The following is a 25,969-nucleotide window of genomic DNA, read 5'->3' on the forward strand; positions in this document are numbered from 1 at the left end:
TTAAATATTCTGTAATCTACTTGAATATTCTTCACACTCCAAGTTTCATATCAAAGGATGTATTTCAACATCAGAGATGTCTTTTCTCTATGACTTCTATATGTAGCTAGCAGTGTAGCCTAAACGATCATACTCTAAAATAACAATGAGCAGCAATCCCAATAAGACGCATGTAGACTGTTCATATGTGGTGACCTGCTGCTTGGTCTGTCAGCAGTGCTGCCGAGTGGTGTTGTGTGAAGGTCATTGTTGGAAGCCGATTTCTGCCAATGGTGGCCCAATAGCGCATATTCCCCACCGGTGACAGTAATCTGCAACTAAGTGCCACAGAGGTGCAGTGTACAACTGAAAGTGCCCATGCAATCCAATGTTTCAACAGTGGATGCAGCACTGTGAGGAGCTTCTCAGTGGCTTCGTGTGGAAGTGCTAGGAAGCTTTAATTTACCACAAAATCTTTGCTTCTCGTGTTGTGCTTGCACACAGGGCACAATCTGTATGTATATTAAATGGAATGATCACACAGGTTCAGCCATAGGTAAAATAAGTGATATCTCTTGACGACTGGCAGGACAATGGGAAAATGTACTCAGACCATAAAGGAGATTACTTGTGTGTCCCAGCTTACAGTATTGTTCAAGTTTATGAAACCCATACACAAGAAATAATCACATACAATTAGGTCCAGGGACCTTGGAGGCCAGTAATGCAGGGCTGAATCAGTTGGTCCATTGTGACTGATCCATTGTTCAGTAATCCTTCGATTTAAAAATTCCCGCATTTCCACGTGCCAGTGTGGAAGGGCCCCATCCTGTTCGTAAATGAAGTCGTTCAAATCAGTCTCCAACTGTGGGGAAGGAAAGGTATCAAACATATCAAGATATGTGCTTCCTGTGACAGTGTTCTCGGCAAAGAAAAATGGAACACACTCCTTTTCCCATGAAACTGCACAAAACACATTAAATTTTGAGGAGTTCCTCTCACATTATACAATTTCATGTGGTTGTTCCACACCTTATATTCTCATATTATGACGGTTCACCTTTCCATTTACATGAGATGTTGCCTCATCACTAAACACTAAGCGTGGAAGAAAACTGTCATCCTCCATCTTGCCAAGAACGAAATTACAGAACTTCACACGTTGTTTTTGGTCACCTCCACAAAGAGCTTACAGCAGCTGAATTTTGTATGGTTACATGTGTAAACGTTGACGCAACACACGCCAGATGGACATCAGGGGAATGTTGAGCTGTCAAACTGCACGGCAAACGGATTGCTGCGGACTCCTTGTGGATGAGTTCAACATTAGTGTCAGACTCGGGGACGGCCTGCCAATTTGCCTTTACACAAACAACTTGTTTCTCGGAATTGTTCATGCCATCGTCTAATGCTCTGTGCTGTTGGAGGATCCACACCATACCTAGTATGAAGGTCATGCCGAACAGTTATTACTGTCCCGCACTGTGCAAAACATAGAACACAAAATGCTTTCTGTTGTCATGACACCATTTTTACTAGAACCAAAGTGGGTGCATACTGCTGACAGCTCAACATTCCTCTAATGTCCATCTGGCATGTGTTGCATCGATGTTTGCACATGAAACCATACAAAATTCGGCTACTGTAAGCTCTAAAAGGAGGTGACAAAAAACAACGTGTGGACTTAATACGAAATTGTGCTAAACCCATTCTCTGAAAATTATTTCGATCAGTTACTTCATGAGCCCACGCAAATAGTAAACGCTTGGGAAAACACACTTGACCTCTTAGCAACAAATAATTCTCAGTTAATTACGAACATCAAAACCGATTCAGGGATTAGTGAACACAGGGCTGTCGCAGCGATACAATCCTCGAAAAATAAGCGAAAAATATTTCTATTCAAAAAAGCAGATAAAATTCACTTGACACCTTCCTGAGAGACAATAGAGACAATCTCCATTCATTCCAAATTAGTAATATAAGTGTAGACCAGATGTGGCTTAAATTCAAAAAAATAGTATCGGCAGCAATTGAGAGATTTATACCAAATAAATTAACAAACATATTCCTTTCTACACAAAACGGGTTAGAACACTGTTGCAGAAACAACAGAACAAACTTGGCAAATTTAAACAGATGCAAAATCCCCAAGATTGGCGATCTTTTACAGAAGCTCGAAATTTAGCGTTGACTTCAGTGAGAGATGCTTATAACAGTTTTCAAAGCGAAACTTTGTTTTGAAACCTGGCAGAAAATCCAAAGAGATTCTTGTCGTATGTGAAGTATGTTAGCGGCAAGAAACAATCAACGCCTTCTCTGCGCGATAGCCATGGAGATACTATCGAAATCAGTGCTGCCAAAGCAGAGTTAATAAACACAGCCTTCCGAAATACCTTCACAAAAGAAGACCAAGTAAATATTCCATAATTCGAATCGAGAAGATCTGCCAACATGAGTAACGTAGAAGTAATATCCTCTGAGTAGTGAAGCAACTTAAAGCACTTAATAAAAGCAAGTCTTCTGGTCCAGACGGTATACCAATTAGGTTCCTTTCGGAGTATGCTGATGCATTAGCTCCATACTTAACAACCATATGTGAGGCGGAAAGCGAAAAGGGACCTCTTGTCGGAAGAGTATAATTTTCAGTAAAAGCAGAAACATTCAATAATGTGTAAAATATCGATTTTCGTTTTTTTTGATATTACAATAGTTACTTCATTCTGTACACGCTCGTATTGATTTGAAACTTGTTTGAATGCAACAGGAATCAATTATATCATTAAAAGCAATCGATGTCAGTCTTCGGAAAAGGGACCTCTCGTCGTTATGGGGAAATAACATTGGTTCGACAAGAGGTCCCTTTTCTAAATATCGCAGCTATACATACAGTACTTCACAAAATAGCATCTCTTAAATTTTAGAATCATTTTAAGGAGCTCAGAGTAATTTCGTATAAAAGAAAACCATTTTGTGATTTCAATAATGGCAGAAAACACACGCGGTCCTGTATTTACGAATGCCTACATATGTTTCCAATGTATAGTTGGTAGCCCTTAAAGAACAGCTGACAGCTGATGTTTACAGCTTGTTCAGTTTAAAGTACGCAATGTGTAAACACAGAATTGTGAAAGCAGTAAACGATATTGATGTTGGTGGTGATTTATGTGATGAAGATTATGAAGTATTTCAAGATTATTTTTCTGAAAGAATGCCAAATAGTGACGAATCAAGTGATGAGGCACTGGAACCTCAAGGTGATGAATCAGTTAAGCTACCTGATATTTCTTTATTACAAGACATTCCAAAGTTTAATGAAGCCTTAGGTAATAACGATAATGTTATTGATAATGTTATTGTTGAAACAGAACGAAATGTTAATAGTGATCAAGTTGTAGATGAGAACGGTGGTGCTGAAGAGTTTGACCTGATCGGAACTGTTGACTGCATAACTTTAATTGACTCTTTTCATGCTGACAGAGACCATGCTCTCGTTTCAGAGTTTTTAAAAGCGGGATGCAGGTGCAAAGAAGAATGTTGCAATTACTATTCAGTTGATGAATATTTGGAAATGCGTTGTGAATGTGATGAGGTTGATCATCATGAGAACAATGTCAACACATTAGATCAAGTAATTTTTAGGCCAATTCCGGTGTGTATCTTCAGATTCTTCTTTGTTCAAATGTTCAAATGTGTGTGAAATCTTACAGGACTTAATTGCTAAGGTCATCAGTCCCTAAGCTTACACACTACTTAACTTAAATTATCCTAAGGACAAACACACACGCCCATGTCCGAGGGATGACTCGAACCTCAGCCGGGACCAGCTGCACAGTCCCTGGTTGCAGTGCCTGAGACCACTTGGCTAATCCTGCGTGGCGATTCTTCTTTGATGGCTCGTAAATATAAAGTACAAACTGAGAGGAAACAACCACAAAGTAAATACTTAGTGAAAGGTCTGTATGTTTGTAAAAACACTTACATGTTTTCCAATAATATTAAAATTAAAAGACTAAAGCGCCTAACAAAAATGTCAAATGATACAGGATTGACTGTCAAAGCTCATGGCAACGCAAGAAAACTTCCTAAGAATGTGACTTCTTTTTCTGATTCAGAGTTTGTTGTAAGGTTTTTACATAATTATGCAGAACAACATGCCATAATTATACCAGGCGGAAGTAGCACACACTATAATGCAAATTTCAAACTTCTACCTTCATGTGATAATAAAGCCAAAATTTTTGAAACTGACATGACTTCCTTTACAAATGATGTGCCCGTAAAACCAGTATCAAGTAGAGTGTTTTATAATATTTGAAAGGAGATATAGTTGTCATGAAGCCCAAATCAGATCTTTGTGCATTTTGTCAAAGGCATTTCACTTCAGGAACTGCAATGGCTTCAGTGCCTGAAGAAACTAAAATGGAAACTATTGAGAAAATGAGGTCCCATCTACAACTTGTTGCAAAAGAAAGAGTGTTTTATAAGGGAACTATCAAAAGTATTAAGGAAAATTTTAAAGATGGTGATAGAAGTTGTGTACACTACAGTTTTGACATGGCCCAGCAGGTTCACATACCCAGTAATCCATTGCAGCCTGGAACTATTTATTTCTTGGTACCATTAGGAATATTTGGGGTTATGTGTGAGTCTGTGAACACACAAGTAAATTATCTACTCCCAGAAATTGTAGGAACAACAAAGGTATCCAACATTGTTGTCAGTCTTTTCCACAACTACTTGGAAAACTACAGTCATGAAGAAGACACAATGTTCATTCATGCTGACAATTGTGTAGGTCAGAACAAGAACAACATCTTATTAGGGTATCTTGCTTGCAGAATCAGTAATAACAAGAATAAGAGAATTGTTTAGTCATTCACGCCAGTAGGTCACACGAAGTTTGCATGTGACTGGGCATTTGGACTTTTAAATAAAAGATTTAGCGTCACCTATATCTCTTCCATACAAGAATTCGCCGACTGCATTGAGAAATCTACACCTACAACACATGTTAACTCAGCTGTTGCTGTTGGAAATGAAATAGGTGAAGTTGGTGTGAATACATATGACTGGCTAAATTTCTTGAAGGATAGTAATGCTAACAAAGTACCTCACATAAGTAAATACAACCACTTTGAGTTCAACGTTAGCTACAAAGGTAGAGTACATAGCAAATTGGACATTGATGGAAATGAATTTGTGTACCACATCTTCCCCAATGACAATGGACCCACTGGGATTCCTGCTGCAGTAATTCCTCCAGGCATGACAAGACAACGAAGAGAGTACCTTTTTAAAAACATCAGGACCTATTGCAAAGAGATCTACAAAGACATTCTGTGTCCTGAAGTAGGCTCAGAACGTGAACCAGAAACACGAGTCAGAGACAGTGAAGATCCTGAAGAAGAACCTGACCAAACAAATATTCCAGAACCAAAGAAGAGGCGAAAACGCTCATTCAAGTTCTATGGCAACTACAAAATATGGGATCTCAGTAATCCATTTTGGAGGATTTGTGAATTCCAATTTCTTGTGGTTCTAGTCCCTTTATTTGCTCCAGAATCAAAATTTGATCCAAAAGATACCATAACATAGTGTAAAAATATAAATGTTATGCCAAAAAATAAGCACAGGACTTACTATATTTTTCTCAACAAGGGGCAATTTATTTCGTTTCAAATGTATTTACACTCTGATGAAATATAGATCTGAGGGAGTAATCTACTTATTGTGAAGTGTTAATTTAAAAAAACTCCAAACCACTTGACAAAGGAGATTTTAAGTGTAATATATATGCAGAATTTGTTTCTTAAATATGTTAAGTTAAGCAATGATAATAAAGTGAAACTTTAAAAGCCCATATCTCAAAACACCTCTTTTATGTCATAAATATTCAACCTGTCATAACGTCCTCAAATTTAGGGATAGAAATAAAATTTTTTTTGCAGGTTGTTCAGAATTTAATGTTGAATGTAAAAACTACAAAAACTCAAATTCCTAAATTTTCGACAAGAGGTCCCTTTTCGCTTTCCGCCTCACATATACAACCGTTTACTCGACGAAAGATCCGTATCCAAAGACTGGAAAATTGCACAGGTCACACCAATATTCAAGAAAGGTAGTAGGAATAATCCACTAAATTACAGACCTATATCGTTGACGTCGATGATGATGATGATGATGTCGTATGACGAGGGCCTCCCGTCGGGTAGACCACTCGCCTGGTGCAAGTCTTTCGTTTTGACGCCACTTCGGCGACTTGCGCGTCGATGGGGATGAAATGATGATGATTAGGACAACACATGTAGCAGGATTTTAGAACATGTATTGTGTTCGAATGTTATGAATTACCTCGAAGGAAACGGACTATTGACACACATTCAACATGGGTTTAGGAAACAACATTCCTGTGAAACACAACTAGCTCTTTATTCACATGAAGTGTTGAGTGCTATTGACAAGGGATTTAAGATCGATTCCGTATTTCTGGAATTCCAGAAGTCTTTTGACACTGTACCACACAAGCGACTCATAGTGAAATTGCATGCTTATGGAATATCATCTCAGTTATGTGACTGGATTTGTGGTTTCCCGTCAGAGAGGTCACAGTAATAGACGGAAAGTCATCGAGTGAAACAGAAGTGATTTCTGGCGTTTCCCAAGGTAGTGTTATAGGCCTTTGCTGTCCCTTATCTATATAAACGATTTGGGAGACAATCTGAGCAGCCATCTTCGGTTGTTTGCAGATGACGCTGACGTTGATCGAGTAATAAAGTCATCAGAAGATCAAAACAAACTGCAAAACGATTTAGAAAAGACAGCCGGATGATGCGAAAAGTGGCAGTTGACCCGAAATAACGAAAAGTGTGAGGTCATCCACATGTTTGCTAAAAGGAACTCGTTAAACTTCGGTTACACCATAAATCAGTCCAATCTAAAAGCCATAAATTCAACTAAATACCTAGGTATTACAATTTCGAACAACTTAAATTGGAAGGAGTGTATAGAAAATGTTGTGGGGAAAGCTAACCAAGGACTGCGTTTTATTGGAAGGACGCTAAGAAAATGTAACAGACTACTAAAGAGACTGCCTACACTATGTCTGTCCGTCCTCTATTAGAATACTGCTGTGCAGCGTGGGATCCTTACCAGATAGGACTGACAGAATACATCGAAAAAGTCCAAAGAAAGGCAGCACGTTTTGTATTATCGCGAAATATGGGAGAGAGTGTCACAGAAATGATACAGGGTTTTGGGCTCGACATCATTAAAAGAAAGGGGTTTTTCGTTGTGACAGAATCTTCTCACGGAATTCCAATGACCAACTTTCTCCTCCAAATGCGAAAATATTCTGTTGACACAGACCTACACAGGGAGGAACGCTCACCACTACAAAATAAGGGAAATCAGAGCTTGTACAGAGAGATATAGGTGTTCGTTCTTTCCGCACGCTGTACGACACTGGAGTAATACAGAATTGTGAAGGTGGTTCGATGAACCCTCTGCCAGGCACTTAAATTTGATTTCCATAGTCTCCATGTAGATGTAGATGTACCTAGCAGGAACCGTGTAAAACTCTAGAGTGTGCTCTTTCCAACACGACGTTGTTATGCACAATTTTTTTAAATTGGGTGATTCTTTTTGATACATCCCTTATATAAGTAATTTATGACCATCTTTTGCGAGTTGTATGAGAGTGTAAGTGCAAATTAAATAAGAATGTGGATGTTTAGGCTCTTATTAAAAGGTTAATTACATAAATTATTACTGTGTTTGTCACTGACAATTTTAACTTATTTTACAACTCATACATTATGAGATTCTCACCCCCCCTCCCCCCATTAACCATGGACCTTGCCGTTGGTGGGGAGGCTTGTGTACCTCAGCAACACAGATAGCCGTACCGTAGGTGCAACCACAACGGAGGGGTATCTGTTGAGAGGCCAGACAAACGTGTGGTTCCTGAAGAGGGGCAGCAGCCTTTTCAGTAGATGCAGGGGCAAAAGTCTTGATGATTGACTGATCTGGCCCTGTGACACTAACCAAAATGGCCTTAGTGTTGTGGTACTGCGAACGGCTGAAAGCATGGGGAAACTACAGCTGTAATTTTTCCCGAGGGCATGCAGCTCTACTGTATGATTAAATGATGATGGCATCCTCTTGGGTAAAATATTCTGGAGGTAAAATAGTCCCCCATTCGGATCTCCAGGCAGGGACTACTCACGAGGACGTCGTTTTCCGGAGAAAAAAAAATGACGTTCTAGGGATCAGAGCATGGAATGTCAGGACCCTTAATCAGGCAGGTAGGTTTGAAAATTTAAAAAGGGAAATGGATAGGTTAAAGTTGGATATAGTGGGAATTAGTGAAGTTTGGTGGCAGGAGGAACAAGACTTCTGGTCAGGTGAATACAGGGTTATAAATACAAAATGAAATAGGGGTAATGCAATAGTAGGCTTAATAAAGAATTTAAAAAATAGGAATGCAGGTAAGCTACTACAAACAGCATAGTGAATGCATTACTATTGCCAAGATAGTTACGAAGCCCACACCTACCACAGTAGTACAAGTTTATGTGCCAACTATCTCCGCAGATGACAAAGAGATTGATGCAATGTGTGATGAGATAAAAGAAATTATTCAGATAGCGAAGGGAGACGAAAATTTAATAGTTATGGGTGACTGGAATTCGGTAGTAGGAAAAGGAAGAGAAGGAAACGTAGTAGGTGAATATGGAATGGGGGGAAGGATTGAAAGAGGAAGCCGCCTGGTAGAATTCTGCACAGAGAATAACTTAATCATAGCTAACACTTGGTTCAAGAATGATGAAGGAAGGTTGTATATATGGAAGAACCCTGCAGATACTAGAAGGTTTCAAATAGATTATTTCCAGGGGCAGATGTGGACTCTGACCATAGTCTATTGGTCATGAACTGCAGATTAAAGCTGAAGAAACTGCCAAAAGGTGGGAATTTAAGGAGATGGAACCTGGCTAAACTGACAGAACCAGAGGTTGTAGCGAGTTTCAGAGAGAGCATTAGGGAACGACTGACAAGACTAGGGGCGAGAAATACAGTAGAAGAATGGGTAGCTTTGATAGACGAAATAGCGAAGGCAGCAGAGGATCAAGTAGGTAAAAAGACGAGGGCTAGTAGAAATCCTTGAGTAATAGAAGATACACTCCTGGAAATGGAAAAAAGAACACATTGACACCGGTGTGTCAGACCCACCATACTTGCTCCAGACATTGCGAGAGGGCTGTACAAGCAATGATCACACGCACGGCACAGCGGACACACCAGGAACCGCGGTGTTGGCCGTCGAATGGCGCTAGCTGCGCAGCATTTGTGCACCGCCGCCGTCAGTGTCAGCCAGTTTGCCGTGGCATACGGAGCTCCATCGCAGTCTTTAACACTGGTAGCATGCCGCGACAGCGTGGACGTGAACCGTATGTGCAGTTGACGGACTTTGAGCGAGGGCGTATAGTGGGCATGCGGGAGGCCGGGTGGACGTACCGCCGAATTGCTCAACACGTGGGGCGTGAGGTCTCCACAGTACATCGATGTTGTCGCCAATGGTCGGCGGAAGGTGCACGTGCCCGTAGACCTGGGACCGGACTGCAGCGACGCATGGATGCACGCCAAGACCGTAGGATCCTACGCAGTGCCGTAGGGGACCGCACCGCCACTTCCCAGCAAATTAGGGACACTGTTGCTCCTGGGGTATCGGCGAGGACCATTCGCAACCGTCTCCATGAAGCTGGGCTACGGTCCTGCACACCGTTAGGCCGTCTTCCGCTCACGCCCCAACATCGTGCAGCCCGCCTCCAGTGTGTTGCGACAGACGTGAATGGAGGGACGAATGGAGACGTGTCGTCTTCAGCGATGAGAGTCGCTTCTGCCTTGGTGCCAATGATGGTCGTATGCGTGTTTGGCGCCGTGCAGGTGAGCGCCACAATCAGGACTGCATACGACCGAGGCACACAGGGCCAACACCCGGCATCATGGTGTGGGGAGCGATCTCCTACACTGGCCGTACACCACTGGTGATCGTCGAGGGGACACTGAATAGTGCACGGTACATCCAAACCGTCATCGAACCCATCGTTCTACCATTCCTAGACCGGCAAGGGAACTTGCTGTTCCAACAGGACAATGCACGTCCGCATGTATCCCGTGCCACCCAACGTGCTCTAGAAGGTGTAAGTCAACTACCCTGGCCAGCAAGATCTCCGGATCTGTCCCCCATTGAGCATGTTTGGGACTGGATGAAGCGTCGTCTCACGCGGTCTGCACGTCCAGCACGAACGCTGGTCCAACTGAGGCGCCAGGTGGAAATGGCATGGCAAGCCGTTCCACAGGACTACATCCAGCATCTCTACGATCGTCTCCATGGGAGAATAGCAGCCTGCATTGCTGCGAAAGGTGGATATACACTGTACTAGTGCCGACATTGTGCATGCTCTGTTGCCTGTGTCTATGTGCCTGTGGTTCTGTCAGTGTGATCATATGATGTATCTGACCCCAGGAATGTGTCAATAAAGTTTCCCCTTCCTGGGACAATGAATTCACGGTGTTCTTATTTCAATTTCCAGGAGTGTATATTGAATTTCGTTGATGAAAGGAGAAAATATAAAAATGCAGTAAATTGTTGTTGTTGTTGTGGTCTTCAGTCCTGAGACTGGTTTGATGCAGCTCTCCATGCTACCCTATCCTGTGCAAGCTTCTTCATCTCCCAGTACCTACTGCAACCTACATCCTTCTGAATCTGCTTAGTGTATTCATCTCTTGGTCTCCCCCTACGATTTTTACCCTCCACGCTGCCCTCCAATACTAAATTGGTGATCCCTTGATGCCTCAGAACATGTCCTACCAACCGATCCCTTCTTCTGGTCAAGTTGTGCCACAAACTCCTCTTCTCCACAATCCTATTCAGTACCTCCTCATTAGTTATGTGATGTAAATTAAGCAGACAAAAAGGAACACAAACGTCTCAAAAATGAAATCGTCAGGAAGTGCAAAGTGGCTAAGCAGGGAAGGCTAGAGGGCAAATGTAAGGATGTAGAGGCATATATCACTAGGAGTAAGATAGATACTGCCTACTGGAAAATTAAAGAGACCTTTGGGGAAAAGAGACCGCTTGTATGAATATCAAGAGCTCAGATGGAAACCCAGTTCTAAGCAAAGAAGGGAAAGCAGAAAGGTGGAAGGAGTATATAGAGGGTCTATACAAGGGCGATGTACTTGAGGACAATATTGTGGAAATGGAAGAGAATGTAGATGAAGATGAAATGGGAGATATGATACTGCATGAAGAGTTTGACAGAGCACTGAAGGACCTGAGTCAAAACAAGGCCCCGGGAGTAGACGACATTCCGTTAGAACTACTGATAGCTTTGGGAGAGCCAACCCTGACAAAACTCTACCATCTGGTGAGCAAGATGTATGAGACAGGCAAAATACCCTCAGACTTCAAGAAGAATATAATAATTCCAATCCCAAAGAAAGCAGGTGTTGACAGATGTGAAAATTACCGAATTATCAGTTTAATAAGTCATGGGTGCAAAATACTAACGCGAATTCTTTACAGACGAATGGAAAAACTAGTAGAAGCCGACCTTGGGGAAGATCAGTTTGGATTCCGTAGAAATATTGGAACACATGAGGCAATTCTGACCCTACGGCTTATCTTAGAAGCTAGATTATGGAAAGGCAAACCTACGTTTCTAGCATTTGTAGACTTAGAGAAAGCTTTTGACAATGTTGACTGGAATACTCTCTTTCAAATTCTGAAGGTGGCAGGGGTAAAATACAGGGAGTGAGAGGCTATTTACAATTTGTACAGAAATTTGCCTCGAGGACTTACTTTTCGCAACCATAAAACAAGACAGAAAACATGAATGTTTCAGCAAGCTGGAACTTTGTGCCATTCGTTATCACTCTGTTCTTCCAGATCTTGGTGAGATTTTTCATGGCCATTCGCTCTGGCCTGATTTGCTTTCTTGTCTCATCTTTGTAACTTCCTGTATCACAAATGGTTGACACAAGGTAGGCAAAAGAATGCGTGACTTTCAGTTCCTTTAAACGAGCTGTGAGCTGGATCTGTGCTCCTCAATCAATTATCATCATCGTGAACTTGCTGATGTAGGTGTCTAACCGTATAAAAGACTAATGTCCTTTATTTTTTATATTAGCTCAGCAGTTCGTCTTTGATGCTGGCTAAAAGCACGCTGTCATCGACTTATTGGAGGTTTTTTCTAGTGTTTTCGCCGACTGAGATCTTTTTAGACCAATTACCAAGAGCTGTCCTCACCACATGTTGCAGTTGTTGTACAGCTGGTGTGACAGGGCACAACCTACTCTGACACCCTTAAATACATTGAAAAAATCATATGTTCCACCTCTTGTCTTCACAGCTGTAAGGCGGGTATTGTATAGACATCTGACCAGTGCCATCACATATGGTGGGACACTGAACTCTGTGAGCACCTGCCACAATTTTTCCCAGACAACACAGCTGAAGAATTTCTTATCGTCAAGGAAACCGGTGAAAAAGGGGGAATGTTCACGAGTTCCTTTTCCTTCAACAAAACCTTCTTGTTCTGTGGATATGTGAGGCTGAATGTACGACTTTGAGCTCTGTTTCAAGATTTAGAGCAAAATTTGTTGCATGGGATATGACAGCAATATTTTAGTAGTTGGATCAGTTCCTCACTAAATTTGCTTATTCAAGGGGACGAAGTGAAAGTCCGACTAGTATTTTGACATTCCGGTTTCCCAAATTCTTTTATACTATGTTTAAAAAATTATTAGCAAGTGGGCACGGAAAATTTACCCTAATGTACTTCCAGGCAAACGAACTTCTTTAGTCAAATACTGCTTCAATTATTACACTTAATTATTATTCTCTCTCTCCCACACACACACACACACACACTACAGACGTTACACCAGTTACAAGCATAAAAATATTCTCAGGAATTTCGCTTCCGTGAGGTAACATTTTTCCTCAAACTGTTAAACCAAAATTAGAAGTAAACATGTTGCATTCTGCAACTTCTGTAATCCTGTCTTTCTCAGTTGCGTGTAATATTAGGGTATATTGATAATTTCTGCTTTCTGCTCTGTCTGACTACAACTGAATGAAACACAAGTTTCATGCCTGACGCGTTTCGCCTTTATTCTCTGCATAGCATCTTCAGTGGCAGATTGCGTCTATGATTTTCTACATATTGTGTTTCTGTTCCATTTTTGGTGCCGTGGAGAAACCCCAAGTGACAATTATGAGAAGAGGAACGGCACCAAAAATGGAAGAGAAACATAATATGTAGAAAATCGTCCACGCAACCTGTCACTGAAGAGGCCTTGCAGATAGTAAAGGCGAAATGTGCAAGGCACGAAAATTGTATTTCATTTAGTTGTAGTCAAAGGTCCAAAAAGTAAAAATTATCAATATACCTAATGTAGGAGTCTGCTTTATATGGAGTGTTAGACAAGCAATACAAAGTAAATGCTAGATCAAATTAATGTCTGTGCAGCATACAATACTAATACATTTGAATTTTTCCCGTTCAACGATCAAGGCTAGTTTTTGTGCTGGTTTATCTTGATTAGTAATATGAGGTTATTATATCTTTGGTGTTTTGACAGTCTGATCACAGCAAATGTGTGGTTGGTGGTTAGGTTTTTGTGTTTGCCACCCTGGGCTTTTAAGTTTACGGTTGTGGAGGCAGGATAATTCTATTTGTGTTAGTTTCATGTGGATTTGTGTGTAATGTCATAATTCAAACAATGGCTCATGGAAGTGGAGTGTTATCTTCGGATATAAGCAGAAGAAACCCACAAGATGAATATGAGTTGATTCAGCGCATAGGAAGCGGGACATATGGAGATGTTTACAAGGTTCCGTACCCCAAAAATCTTTTTTAGTTTACCAAGTTATTACAGCACGCCTAATAATTAAGTGTGACTGAATGAAACAAAGTGACCTCTTAGTTTGTGGAGCATGATCGTGATTTTTCAGTTTCTGTGTTGCACTGACAGATTGAGAAAGTTGAAATTGACGTTTTGATGTAAGTACATTGTTTGGCAAGTGTTAAGAGTAGTTAAGAACAGACTTTTCTGTGATTGAGCTGTGCAAACCGTTAGAGATGAGGGAAAATTCATTTACAGACCGAGGAAATGTACGTTCAGTGTGAAGTGAGATGTTTCTGCCCCCAAGTTAAGTAGGAATGTGATATCAGTACGTGAAGTGTAAACATCTGTAAGTAACTGCTATATCGATGTCATAGTCATAAATAGGCTTCATTCGACATTTTGTATTCCTTGCCCAGTTATAAAAAAAGTGAACGATAAATCCATTCTGAAAGGTTTTCTTAGTGAACATAGTACAGTGCCCTTTTAATTTCTCTAAATGGTTTCATATTACGTTTTCGCCTTGTTTATTCCATACATCTGCTGATTCTCTGCAGCAATTAATGCTCTGATTGTTTCTTTTCTATAGTCACTAGTAGTAGGGCCTATTGTTCAACTTCTTTAAGGTATTGATGGTTATTTGAAATTTAATGGATTTCCCGCTTAACTCTTGTGGTTTAATTTTCTAATGGTTGTAGTACCTTAAATATATCATGTTCTGCTCCTTGTATTCTTTACAAGACATCATTTGCTACTTGATGTTCAATTTGTATGCTATGTAGCGTGTGCTCTCCTTTTCTTGGCATCCTAGTTTCAGACTAGAAGTGCGAGGAATTAATTGGTATAGAAATCAGAGGACTTTGAGTCGCTATAGTATCTTATCAGAATAACAAAGTGAGCATGGAAAATGGGTGGGGTATGATGTCGATATGCTGTTTTTGTTTTGGTGCAATATGGCTCCGATAGCAGCTGCTGTGTGGTTCCATATTGAGTTCATGTGTAGTTTCTCTGTTAACATATGTTGTTCTAACTGAGAAACAAAGCATAAAAGAACAAATAATTACATCGCATACCCTAGTTGTCATTCACTGCTGCATCTGAGATCGAAGAGTGATATGACATCTGTGCACTGGACATAATGTATGACCAAGCTTGTGTTCTGATTGGTTGTTCCTATCGTAGCTGTCCCAGAAACAACTTAATAGCTGTTAGTCACATTTTTATTCCATCCAGATATAATGTTGTGTGTCCAGCAGCCTATGCAGTGATCAAAGAATACTGACTTCAGTAGTACTGTAGTAGACCTTAGCAAACACTATTTTACTCTCTGGCTTTGCTCTTTTCCGACTGTTGCAAGTGTCTGTCACTAGAAAGTGTTCATAGCAGCTTCATATAAAGAGTTCGTGAATATATCTATTGTGAATTGCCAGGGTAATTTATTTGTGATATGGAAGTCTGCCTTGTGTTGGGAACACTGAATTAAGACCAAGAAAAATGGTGTATTCAGTCTGTTTTTGACAAATTATGTAAGAATCGTTCCTGTTTCAGATAAAGCTGTCATTACTGTAAAGCTACATTCCTAGAGGAATGACTATGGGAGGGAAAGGAAAAATCTAGTGTTTCAAGTGACTTTATTGCTCCCTCATGATTGTGTCTTGACTTATAATGAATAGCAGTATGAGTGATGGACGATTGCAGTCTGTTTCTTTGTCTGTCCTGAGATAATTATGTCAGCTATACTGATGTACCTTCAACTCATGGAGTAGTTAATATGTGCTTAGTTTTTGTTTTATTAATAATTCTTTATAAAAGATATAACTTCTGGTCTTTCTTGCATATCATCATAATCATCATCATCTGATTATTACATATTTGATATTTCAATCACAAACTGATACTTGTTGCACCTACAGTTGTAGGCTATGCCATAAGTCATTCTAGAAGTTTGAGAGAAGTCTCACTCCTACACTGAGTACATTCCTACACCATGTACATTCACTTTCAGGTTTTATAAAACAACAGAAGAACCATTTATTGACATTTTGGCAAATTTGATATGTATCTGTAGATTGTCTTCTGCTCGGTTTATTTTTTCAGTTCAAACACATTTTCAGCACCTTTCGTCAATGATTCAGTATTGCTGTTAGATTTTATGTACTCGTTGAGTACTTTCGTGCATGAACTGTAATCAGATGCACAAAGTAAGGACACAGTCAAAGAGTAAGTAATAACTTTCTGTTATAACCAGTCATTCAGCATAACAACCATTTGCAAAACAGGTACACACAGAGTAGCATCTGTTACATTCCCCAGTAGCATATTTTCTTTCATGACAACACCATCAACTACACAGATCTAAACTATATGAAGGAACATCATCAATAACATTCATTCGTAACTGTGGAAGAGTGCTAGTAGTATCCAGACCATCATTTAGGCTAATTATCTCAGTTACATAACTCTACTGACTCTAATTAACTGGCTGTATTAAATTTTCAGCATTATGGAAGCATCTGATTCTACCTGTTTGCTTTTACCCATGATGTCATCAAGATAGCAGACATCCCTACTTCCAGCATATCCAGTTCGGTGACCATAATGCCACCTCATACACAAGCTACAAAAATAAAAAGACACAATATTTTGTTTCAGCCATAAAATGAAACTAACAGGATATCAGCAGGAAGTATGGGGTTTGGGGCAGGGACACACTAAATATACAATTATACGAAAAGCAACATCAGCCCAAAGCAAATATCATCTGCAGAATAAAACACAAAAAATTCTCAACACGTGACATAATGGTACAAAAACTTCAACTGCAGGAATCATACATTTCTCTTGATCTATCTAGCTCAAATGAAGCCTCGGTCCCAAAAAACCCGAACAACCAGGTTTAAAACCAGTACTGCAAATTTCACTCGACCTGTATAGTTAGACAAAGCCATCGACACCTACAACCCAAACTAGTCAGAAATCCTGGCATCGGTTATTTCAATTGACGTACATAGGTCAAATGCAGTTGATGATGTCAAAAAACCCACAAGGAAATCAAAAACCCTAAACCCTCAGATTCACTTGACCAGTTAAAATACACACAAGAAATTAAACCGAAACAAACTGGCCCCCCCCCTCTCTCTCTCTCTCTCTCTCTCTCTCTCTCTCTCTCTCTCTCTCTCTCTCACACACACACACACACACACACACACACACACACACACACACACAAGTCCTCAAAGAACAAAACAAGATACTTCCTCAACCAACCACATTCCTCATTGGGTTTTGACTGCGACGCTACTGCATATACAGGTCTCTGGGACTATGGTCAACTTCATATTTTCAGTACACACGGTACCACACATATTCGGCAATGAAGCCAGAGCCCTCCAAAAACTTTATTGTATCTTCCCCCAGTACGATGAGGAACGAATGACAATTAAATTTCTCCACTGTACCCATTGCTAATAAAAAAGGAAAACACTGTTAATTTTTGGACCGTACATAACACATGATGCTAATCATACCTAACACAAACATAACTGCTTAAACATATGCAACAATAAATCAAAGTAACCCACTAGTGAAGCTGCAAACTCTTCCAACACAACTTCACAGGACGACTGCACAAAATCAAATGACCCTCTACCACACATAACACAAACAACTTCAAACATAACATCCACCACAAGTGTGTGCCACTAAATACTGCAGCATGCCATCTACAAATACGACCTGACTCAAAAACACCATGTAATAATGATGTCACACTACACGAGACAATACACTTATGTCAGGGTCGAAGCCGATGGTGGAATTGGGAACATCGCTTGACCCAAATTTTCTTACTGTAATCATTGTATTGGATACAGTGAACATAATGTAAACCTCCTGAAATATTGTTTTCTCTATTGTATTTGTACCAGCTACCGCCATTACAAAATTAAATTCTTTGTTTCGATGTTGTTGTTGTGGTCTTCACTCCTGAGACTGGTTTGATGCAGCTCTCCATGCTACCCTATCCTGTGCAAGCTTCTTCATCTCCCAGTACCTACTGCAGCCTACATCCTTCTGAATCTGCTTAGTTTATTCATCTCTTGGTCTCCCTCTATGATTGTTACCCTCCACACTGCCCTCCAGTGCTAAATTGGTGATCCCTTGATGCCTCAGAACATGTCCTATCAACCGGTCCCTTCTTCTAGTCAAGTTGTGAAACAAACTCCTCTTCTCCCCAATTCTGTTCAATACCTCCTCATTACTTACGTGATCTACCCATCTAATCTTCAGCATTCTTCTGTAGCACCACATTTCGAAAGCTTCTATTCTCATCTTGTCTGAACTATTTATTGTCCATGTTTCACTTCCATACATGGCTACACTCCATACAAATACTTTCAGAAATGACTTCCTGACACTTAAATCTATACTCGACGTTAACAAATTTCTCTTCTTCAGAAACGCTTTCCTTGTCATTGCCAGTCTACATTTTATACCCTCTCTACTTCGACCATCATCAGTTATTTTGCTCCCCAAATAGCAAAACTCATTTACTACTTTAAGTGTCTCATTTCCTAATCTAATTCCCTCAGCATCACCCGACTTAATTCGACTTCATTCCATAATCCTCGTTTTGCTTTTGATGATGTTCATCTTATATCCTCCTTTCAAGACACTGTCCATTCCGTTCAACTGCCCTTCCAAGTCCTTTGCTGTCTCTGATAAAATTACAATGTCATATGCTGTACTTAAATTATATTTCAGTAGGCAGTGCAAACAGAGTTATTTACAGATCCACAAAAATTTATTTTCTCACATTTTTCTCACTGTTCTGGTCCAGTGCTGGACTAGGACTCTCATTCTTGTGCTTTGTCTCGTAGTTTATGGAATACTGATCAAAAATCTGAGATCCAGATTTGAGCCACAGTTCATTGAGTGGAGCTACAGTGATAGCAGAATTGGGCACAGTGCTGAAAAAAGTGGGTGTAATTGATTTAATTTTCCTCCTGTTTTGTATATGGACTTGCTGCATTTGAAGGAATATCTGAATGCCTTAAATAGCTGTAAGGCAGGCTACATGTAGTGTCTCCTCTCCACAATAACTGCTGTTTAAAAGCCCACTAAGTTATAATGCAAGTGAACACATTCATAAATTCTGAAAGCTAATAGTGCAAATGAACTGAATTTCCACAATATTCATAAATCAAAGGATGGAATTGTAGTTATGAAATTGATGTTAGTGTGAAACCAATATAACACAAACCATAAGTTGGAATAACAACCACACTGAATATATCGGAAATTGCATGAAAAACAGATCATGCCAGGTTCTAAGAGGTGAAATGAAATTTGTGACATGAAATGAATTGTTCAAAATTAACATTTTGTGTGGGTTTACAGTAATAATTTATACTCTGAGAAGTAGTTGCTAGTTATCGATATTTTTCTCAGTAATAGGCTTTTGACAGTGTTAACTGAAATAAACTCTGAAATTTGGAAGTTCTGTGGATACGATACAGGGAACCAAATGTTATCTAGGAAATACAGAAGCGTCCGATCCCGCTCGTCTGCTTTGACTCATGACGTCACAAATATGGCGGAAACGACCATAAACAACGATTCCAATATGGCGCATATAAAGTCGTTACGTACACATTATGAGGACGAAAATACATCGAAAAACAAACACACACACTTTCCACAAAAAGCCTAATGACACTAACAGGACAAGCGCGGGAAATGGGGTGTTTTTGGGTGGGGGAAAACTAAATATAAACAAATTTAGACACCCACCCCCATACAAAACCACACAAAATGGCGAAAAAAAAAAAAAAACCGACATCACAAAACTCCCCAAATACCACTGAACACAATATCATCTGGAATCGGACGCTTCCCTTGACCTATATTGCTCAACAGCAGCACCCGATCCCATAAATTAGGATCAAACACTTCCCTTGGCCTATAGAGCTCAAAAACATCTCCCGATATCAGTAGCAACATACATAGCTACACATTGGGATCGAACACTTCCCTTGACCTGCGCACTTAATTTTATCCGTCGTATCCATTCCTGAACAAAAACAACAACCGATTAATTTTACTAAAATTACCACACGATGTACAGCGAACAACACTAAATTAACCTTCACACACAATCGTTAACTCACTGAAACGAATTCCACTACAAATACAGCCGACACTCGAACAATTCTGGATAATGAGCAAAAGCAAACAATTTACTAAAATTACCACACGACGTACAGCCAACAACACTAAATTAACCTTCACACAAAATCGGTAACTCACTGAAATGAATTCCACTACAAATACAGCCGACACTCAAACAATTCTGGATAATGAGCAAAAGCAAACTGAGCCCATTACACCACACAAACGAAAACCCTGAACATACCACCAGACAGCACAACAAACCATAATAAGACGACATCTACAAACACGCCACACTCACAAACCAAACTCCGCGCCGTCATGACGTCACACACGACAACACCCTTACGTCACGGGTCAAAGCTGACGCGTGGGATCGGACGCTTCTGTCCACCCGTTATCTATGGGTTATACAATAACCAGGCACAGTAATAATTTATACTCTGAGAAGTAGTTGCTAGTTATCAATATTTTTCTCAGTAATAGGCTTTTGGCAGTGTAACTGAAATAAACTCTGAAATTTGGAAGTTCTGTGGATAAGATACAGGGAACCAAATGTTATCTACGGGCTATACATTAACCAGACTGCAGTTATACATATCAAAAGACATGAGAATCAGGCAGTAGTTGAGAAAGTGGTGAAGCATGGTCGCAGCCCCTCTCTTTTTTTACAATCTGTACAAGGAGTAAGTGTAAAGAAAACTAAGGACAAATATACAAATGGAATTAAAGTCTGGGCAGAAGAATTAAAAACTCTTGGCCAGTGGCGTAGTGATTCTGCAAGAGACGGGGATGTACATGGGACATAAGTTGAGCAGAATGGACAATATTTTGAAAAGTGGTTATAAAATGGACATCAATAAAGTAAAAGTAAGGATAGTGGAATGCAATTAAAATGAGGTGAGATGATGCTGCAAAATTAGGTTAGGAGGTGAGATATTAAACATGAGATGAGGTCTGCTATTAGGCTACCAAAGTGCTTGACAGCGGCAGAAGTATGGAGGATATAAAAAGTAGACTGGCAATAGCAAGAGAAGCTTTTATGAAGAAGAATATCGTAATACTGGATGTAAATTTGTGTTTTAAGAAAGTTTGTTTTAAAAATACTTGGTGTGCAACATTCAATGAAAGTGAAATGTACTAACTAGAAAGAAAAGACATTTGAAATGCTAAAGATTAGGTGGTTAGATCTGGAAACAATGGACAGGTACAAAATAGTTAATAAAAAGCTTTATCGCACAATTTGACTAAAAGTAAGATTGGGTTGGTAGGACATATCGTGAGGCGTCAAGGAATGTAGAAAATCTGAAGTGGCAGACCGAGACTCGAATATAGTAAGCAGGTTGAAATACTGTAGGTTGCAGTACTTAAAGCAGAGTTGAGAAGACCTGCACAGGATAGATAGAACTGCATCAAAACAGTTTTTGGACTGAAAATTACCACTGAGTACTACATCTGTTAATTGTCTTGATGGCGTAAGAGGCAAATAACAACTCTGTTTTAGGTAGGGATGGAAATTGTATTATAACCTGAGGACTAGAGTTTTGCATCAAGAAATGTGGAAAGTGGTTTCAGGTGTTGGGTAGCATCTAGGTTTATTTTTTCAGGCGTTGGGTAGCATCTAGGTTTATTTATTTTCCAAATTATACCCTTGTGGACTGTGATTTCGTAAGAGCTGGATGTGCAGTTGGAAGGAGGAAGATTAAGGTTTCCAGCCCCAGACCACAGGTTTGGCTTGAGAAAGGAATGGGGGAGGAAACAGGCCATATCTTTTTCAAAGAAACCATCCTAGCATCTGCCTTCATCAAAAACCATAATCTGGAGGGCTTGAAAGGGATTCCAACAACTACCTCTTAAATGGAGTCTCTAAACTGTATGTTTGTTCACATATGATGATTCAACATTCTGTGTTGTGGAATAGTGAGGCTAGAAGAGCAAGGTCTAGACCAGCAGGAGAGTTGATAGCAAACTATATCAGTCAGTAAAAATAATACTCAGTTATCAAATTTTGACTATAGATTAAACTTCACTTTTCAGGATTGTTCTCTTGTTAGTTACCAGGAACTTCAAATTTATCTCTCTATCCTTCTCATTCACGAGAACAAACTCTGCTGAATTCCCAAAGCAGCAGTGTTCAAAACACCATTGGGCCATCAACATGAAGGTTTTTTTGAAAAGGACATGGTTGAAGTCCTTTCCCATTCTTTTTTATCCAAGCATAATGACAGTATCATCAATGTGACGTTAACCCTTAATATTCTTCTCTCCCACTACTTTCTTGCAAATCTGGCCTGGGCAACATTGTACCCCCCCCCCCCCCCTTTCCTGTTCCCATTGTCCACCTTTGATGGTTTCTAATGCTATTTGTGATAAATTATGTCATTTGCTTTGCTGGCATTGGTTTTACAACTTTAATATGGATGAAGAAACGTTGCACAACAGTATGAAGAGAGAGACCCTACACTTTTCTGTGTTACTTCATTATACATGCCCTTCCATAACCCAGAAGAGAAAGGATCCTATACTCAGTCAGCTGCCAATTCACCCCCTTTTCTTCCTCTTCAGCACAATGTAAAGAAAGTTGCAGGATACATGGTTGACCTGTGTCGCTGTTTCACATTTGAGCTACCTCCCCAGTTTTGCAAATCTAAATCAGGACAGTAGTATACCTTTTCTCCGTGCTCGGCATAGAACTGTGGTGATGACTGAGTCTACATTCAAGCATGAAATTTTTGTGAAGTTCAGACAAGTGTCATCTTTGGGAGTTGACATCTTTTCGAACTTGGCAGGGTGGTAGTCACGAGAGCCATTATCATTTGATCCTTGCCTGTCAAGAGTCATTTCTATTGCTAAGTTTTAGTGTAGTTTAAATTGGTTTACAAACTGCAGCTAGACAAATGCTGGCTCTGGATAATGCTTTACTCCAACTATCCCGAACATTAACGTGTTAGCACACTGGACTCACATTCGGGAGGACGACGGTTCAATCCCGTCTCCGGCCATCCTGATTTAGGTTTTCCGTGATTTCCCTAAATCGTTTCAGGCAAATGCCGGGATGGTTCCTTTGAAAGGGCACGGCCGATTTCCTTCCCAATCCTTCCCTAACCCGAGCTTGCGCTCCGTCTCTAATGACCTCGTTGTCGACGGGACGTTAAACACTAACCACCACCACCACCACCACCATTAACGTGTTGTAATAACAGGCTCTATAAATTCTTTATGTGACATTATTTTCACATTTAGCTGTAACTGTTTTTGTTGTACCATTACTATTTTAGTTTCTGTGCCATTTTCAAGCCTCTGCATACAAAGATATACATAGTATCAGAGTAACAGTGAGTACAACAAATTTGCAGTCTGTCAATATTCATATATTTTCAAGATGTAATGTATTATGGCACAGAAATAGATTAAAAATAATAACATTTTTGTAAAGCTGTGTCTTTTATGATGGTAATAGGGTCAATGGGTGTTGTCAGTGTCAGGAGTAGATTTATGTTCCGCACTTGGAGGCTTAAATTAATCAACGGGCAACCGGGATAAGAATGCAAGACATGTACATCAGAGAATAACAGGTCAACAATATATTATTGATCATGATTCTTCCTTACATGTAGTGTAATCGTGAGTGGACCATTGTACCACAACTGGTGTTTACGTAGTTAAAAGTGTGTACTTATAGTACATTAGAGTAAATGCCTAAAACAATTTAAGAATTCAATTTAGTGCACATCTATGCCATTACATTCATAATACTAGCAGCATTCAGGAATATTTGAAGGTACTGCATAGATTGGAGTAGGATGGATTAATGGATGTTCTGGAAGAAAGTGAGATTCATAGTGCCTTCAAAGAGCAGCTGAAAACTATATACAGTAAAGGGGTCGACAGAAGAGTCAGATCCCACGCGTCAGCTTTGACCCGTGACGTAAGGGTGTTGTCGCGTGTGACGTCATGACGGCGTGGAGTTTGGTTTGTGAGTGTGGCGTATTTGTAGATATCATCGTGTTGTGGTTTGTTGTGCTCTCTGGTGGGATGTTCAGAGTTTTCGTTTGTGTGGTGTAATGGGCTCAGTTTGCTTTTGCTCATTATCCAGAATTGTTCGAGTGTCGGCTGTGTTTGTAGTGGAATGAAACTACTGAAACTCTTTTCACTGAGTTAACAATTTTGTGTGAAGGTTAATTTAGTGTTGTTGGCTGTACGTCGTGTGGTAATTTTAGTAAAATTAATCGGTTGTTGTTTTTGTTCAGGAATGGATATGATGGATAAAATTATCAGTGCGCAGGTCAAGGGAAGTGTTCAATCCCAATGTGTGGCTGTGTATGTTGGTATTGGTATCGGGAGATGTTTTTGAGCTATATAGGCCAAGGGAAGTGTTTGATCCTGATTTATGGGATCGGAAACTGCTGTTGAGCTATATAGGTCAAGGGAAGTGTCCAATTCCAGATGATACTGTGTGTTTAGTGGTATTTGGGGAGTTTTGTGTGTGTTTTTTTTTTGTGTGGGGGTGGGTGTCTAAATTTTTTAAAATTTAGTTTGCCCCTACCCAAAAAACACCCCATTTCCCGCACTTGTTCCGTTAGTGCCATTAGGCTTTTTGTGGAAAGGGTGTGTGTTTGTTTTTCGATGTATTTTTGTCCTGATAATGTGTACGTAACGACTTTATATGCGCCATATTGGAATCATGGTTTATGGTCGTTTCTGTCATATTTGTGACGTCATGGGTCAAAGCAGACAGGCGGGATCGGACGCTTTCGTATTTCCCAGTAAAGAAATAGACCTCTAATTTAAGAGACTCTTAAATTGTTTTGGAAATTGTTGAACAGAAATGATTTCTGATTGTTTTTAAGATTCTGTTTTGTTCCATTCTGTAGTACAGTCACTTTCATTCCTAGTTATTTATTCATGCTTAATGTGGATGCTTTGTACTAAATTTAATTTTGTGTTTAATTGTATATTTTAATTGTGATGATATGTTTGTTATAAATTTCTTAAGGGGCCCTTTACAGATCTGCATGAATGTGTCATCACTGAGAAGTAGGGGAAAAAAAAGAAAGAAAGAAAGCTTGTGCAGTGTAGTGGTTATGAACATCCTGTGACAACACAGATAAGAAGTCACAAGTTAATTAGTGAGATTTACTCATGTATTTACAAACCTTAGTTTCAAGTGACATGATGTCCAAATAAGTGTTTTAGTTTTTCATCGCTATTCTTCTTGAGTGTTAATTAGTTTTATTGTATGAAGGCTATTACATAGAATGCATTAGCCACACAGTTTGTACAAATATTGAGGTCATGTATGTAAGTGTATTATTTGCTTATGTAAAATGTAAAGTGACCTACTTGTTGTGGTTGATACGGTATATAGCAGGAACTGTGCTAGATTTTGTGAATCAAATTGTTTTTGGCTTTGTTACTGAATAGACAGAACAACACTGACTTTTGTGACCAGTGTCTAACATGATCATTTAAACAAAAAGAACAGGCTGAAGTAATCCTTTTTTAGATGTTGTAGCTCTTCTTATTTTCCATGCTTGCTAAGAAGATTGGAGAGAGTTTCATTAGTTTTGTTTACCCGACCATGCTTCACCACTTTATGTGCTGTCGTTAGTGGGTTTTTATTTGGTGTCTTTCTCATATGAGACCATCAGTGTATATTGGTAGTTTTAAATCTACCATGCATTCTGCAGCTTTTCATGTTTTTTATTTTATTTTTATGCTGTGCCTTTGCATCTCTTGTTTATGGTACGTTGAAACACTTAAGTCTTTTGCTGTTACCATTTTTAGCTGTTGCATGATCATTTGACGTATTGTATCAACAAAACACAAGATTTCTGCTACCATGCATCACACAATGTGTATATAACAGATAATAGCAAAAGGACAATAGCAAAAGGAATACATTTGT

General features: G+C 39.7%; 1 protein-coding gene across 11 annotated transcripts in view; it reads left to right on the forward strand.

The window, feature by feature from the left end:
• Nucleotides 1-13,643: 13,643 nt before the first annotated feature.
• Nucleotides 13,644-25,969, forward strand: part of LOC124595060 (mitogen-activated protein kinase kinase kinase kinase 5) — a 307,956-nt gene continuing 295,630 nt past the window's right edge. For all 11 annotated transcript variants that reach the window (XM_047133627.1, XM_047133632.1, XM_047133629.1 and 8 more), the window contains exon 1: nt 13,644-13,881. In XM_047133627.1, coding sequence (XP_046989583.1) covers nt 13,771-13,881 — 111 coding nt within the window. In that variant the 5' untranslated portion in view covers nt 13,644-13,770. The remainder of the gene's footprint in view (nt 13,882-25,969) is intronic.

This window comes from Schistocerca americana, chromosome 2, assembly GCF_021461395.2.
Source record: "Schistocerca americana isolate TAMUIC-IGC-003095 chromosome 2, iqSchAmer2.1, whole genome shotgun sequence".
Lineage (NCBI taxonomy): Eukaryota > Metazoa > Arthropoda > Insecta > Orthoptera > Acrididae > Schistocerca > Schistocerca americana.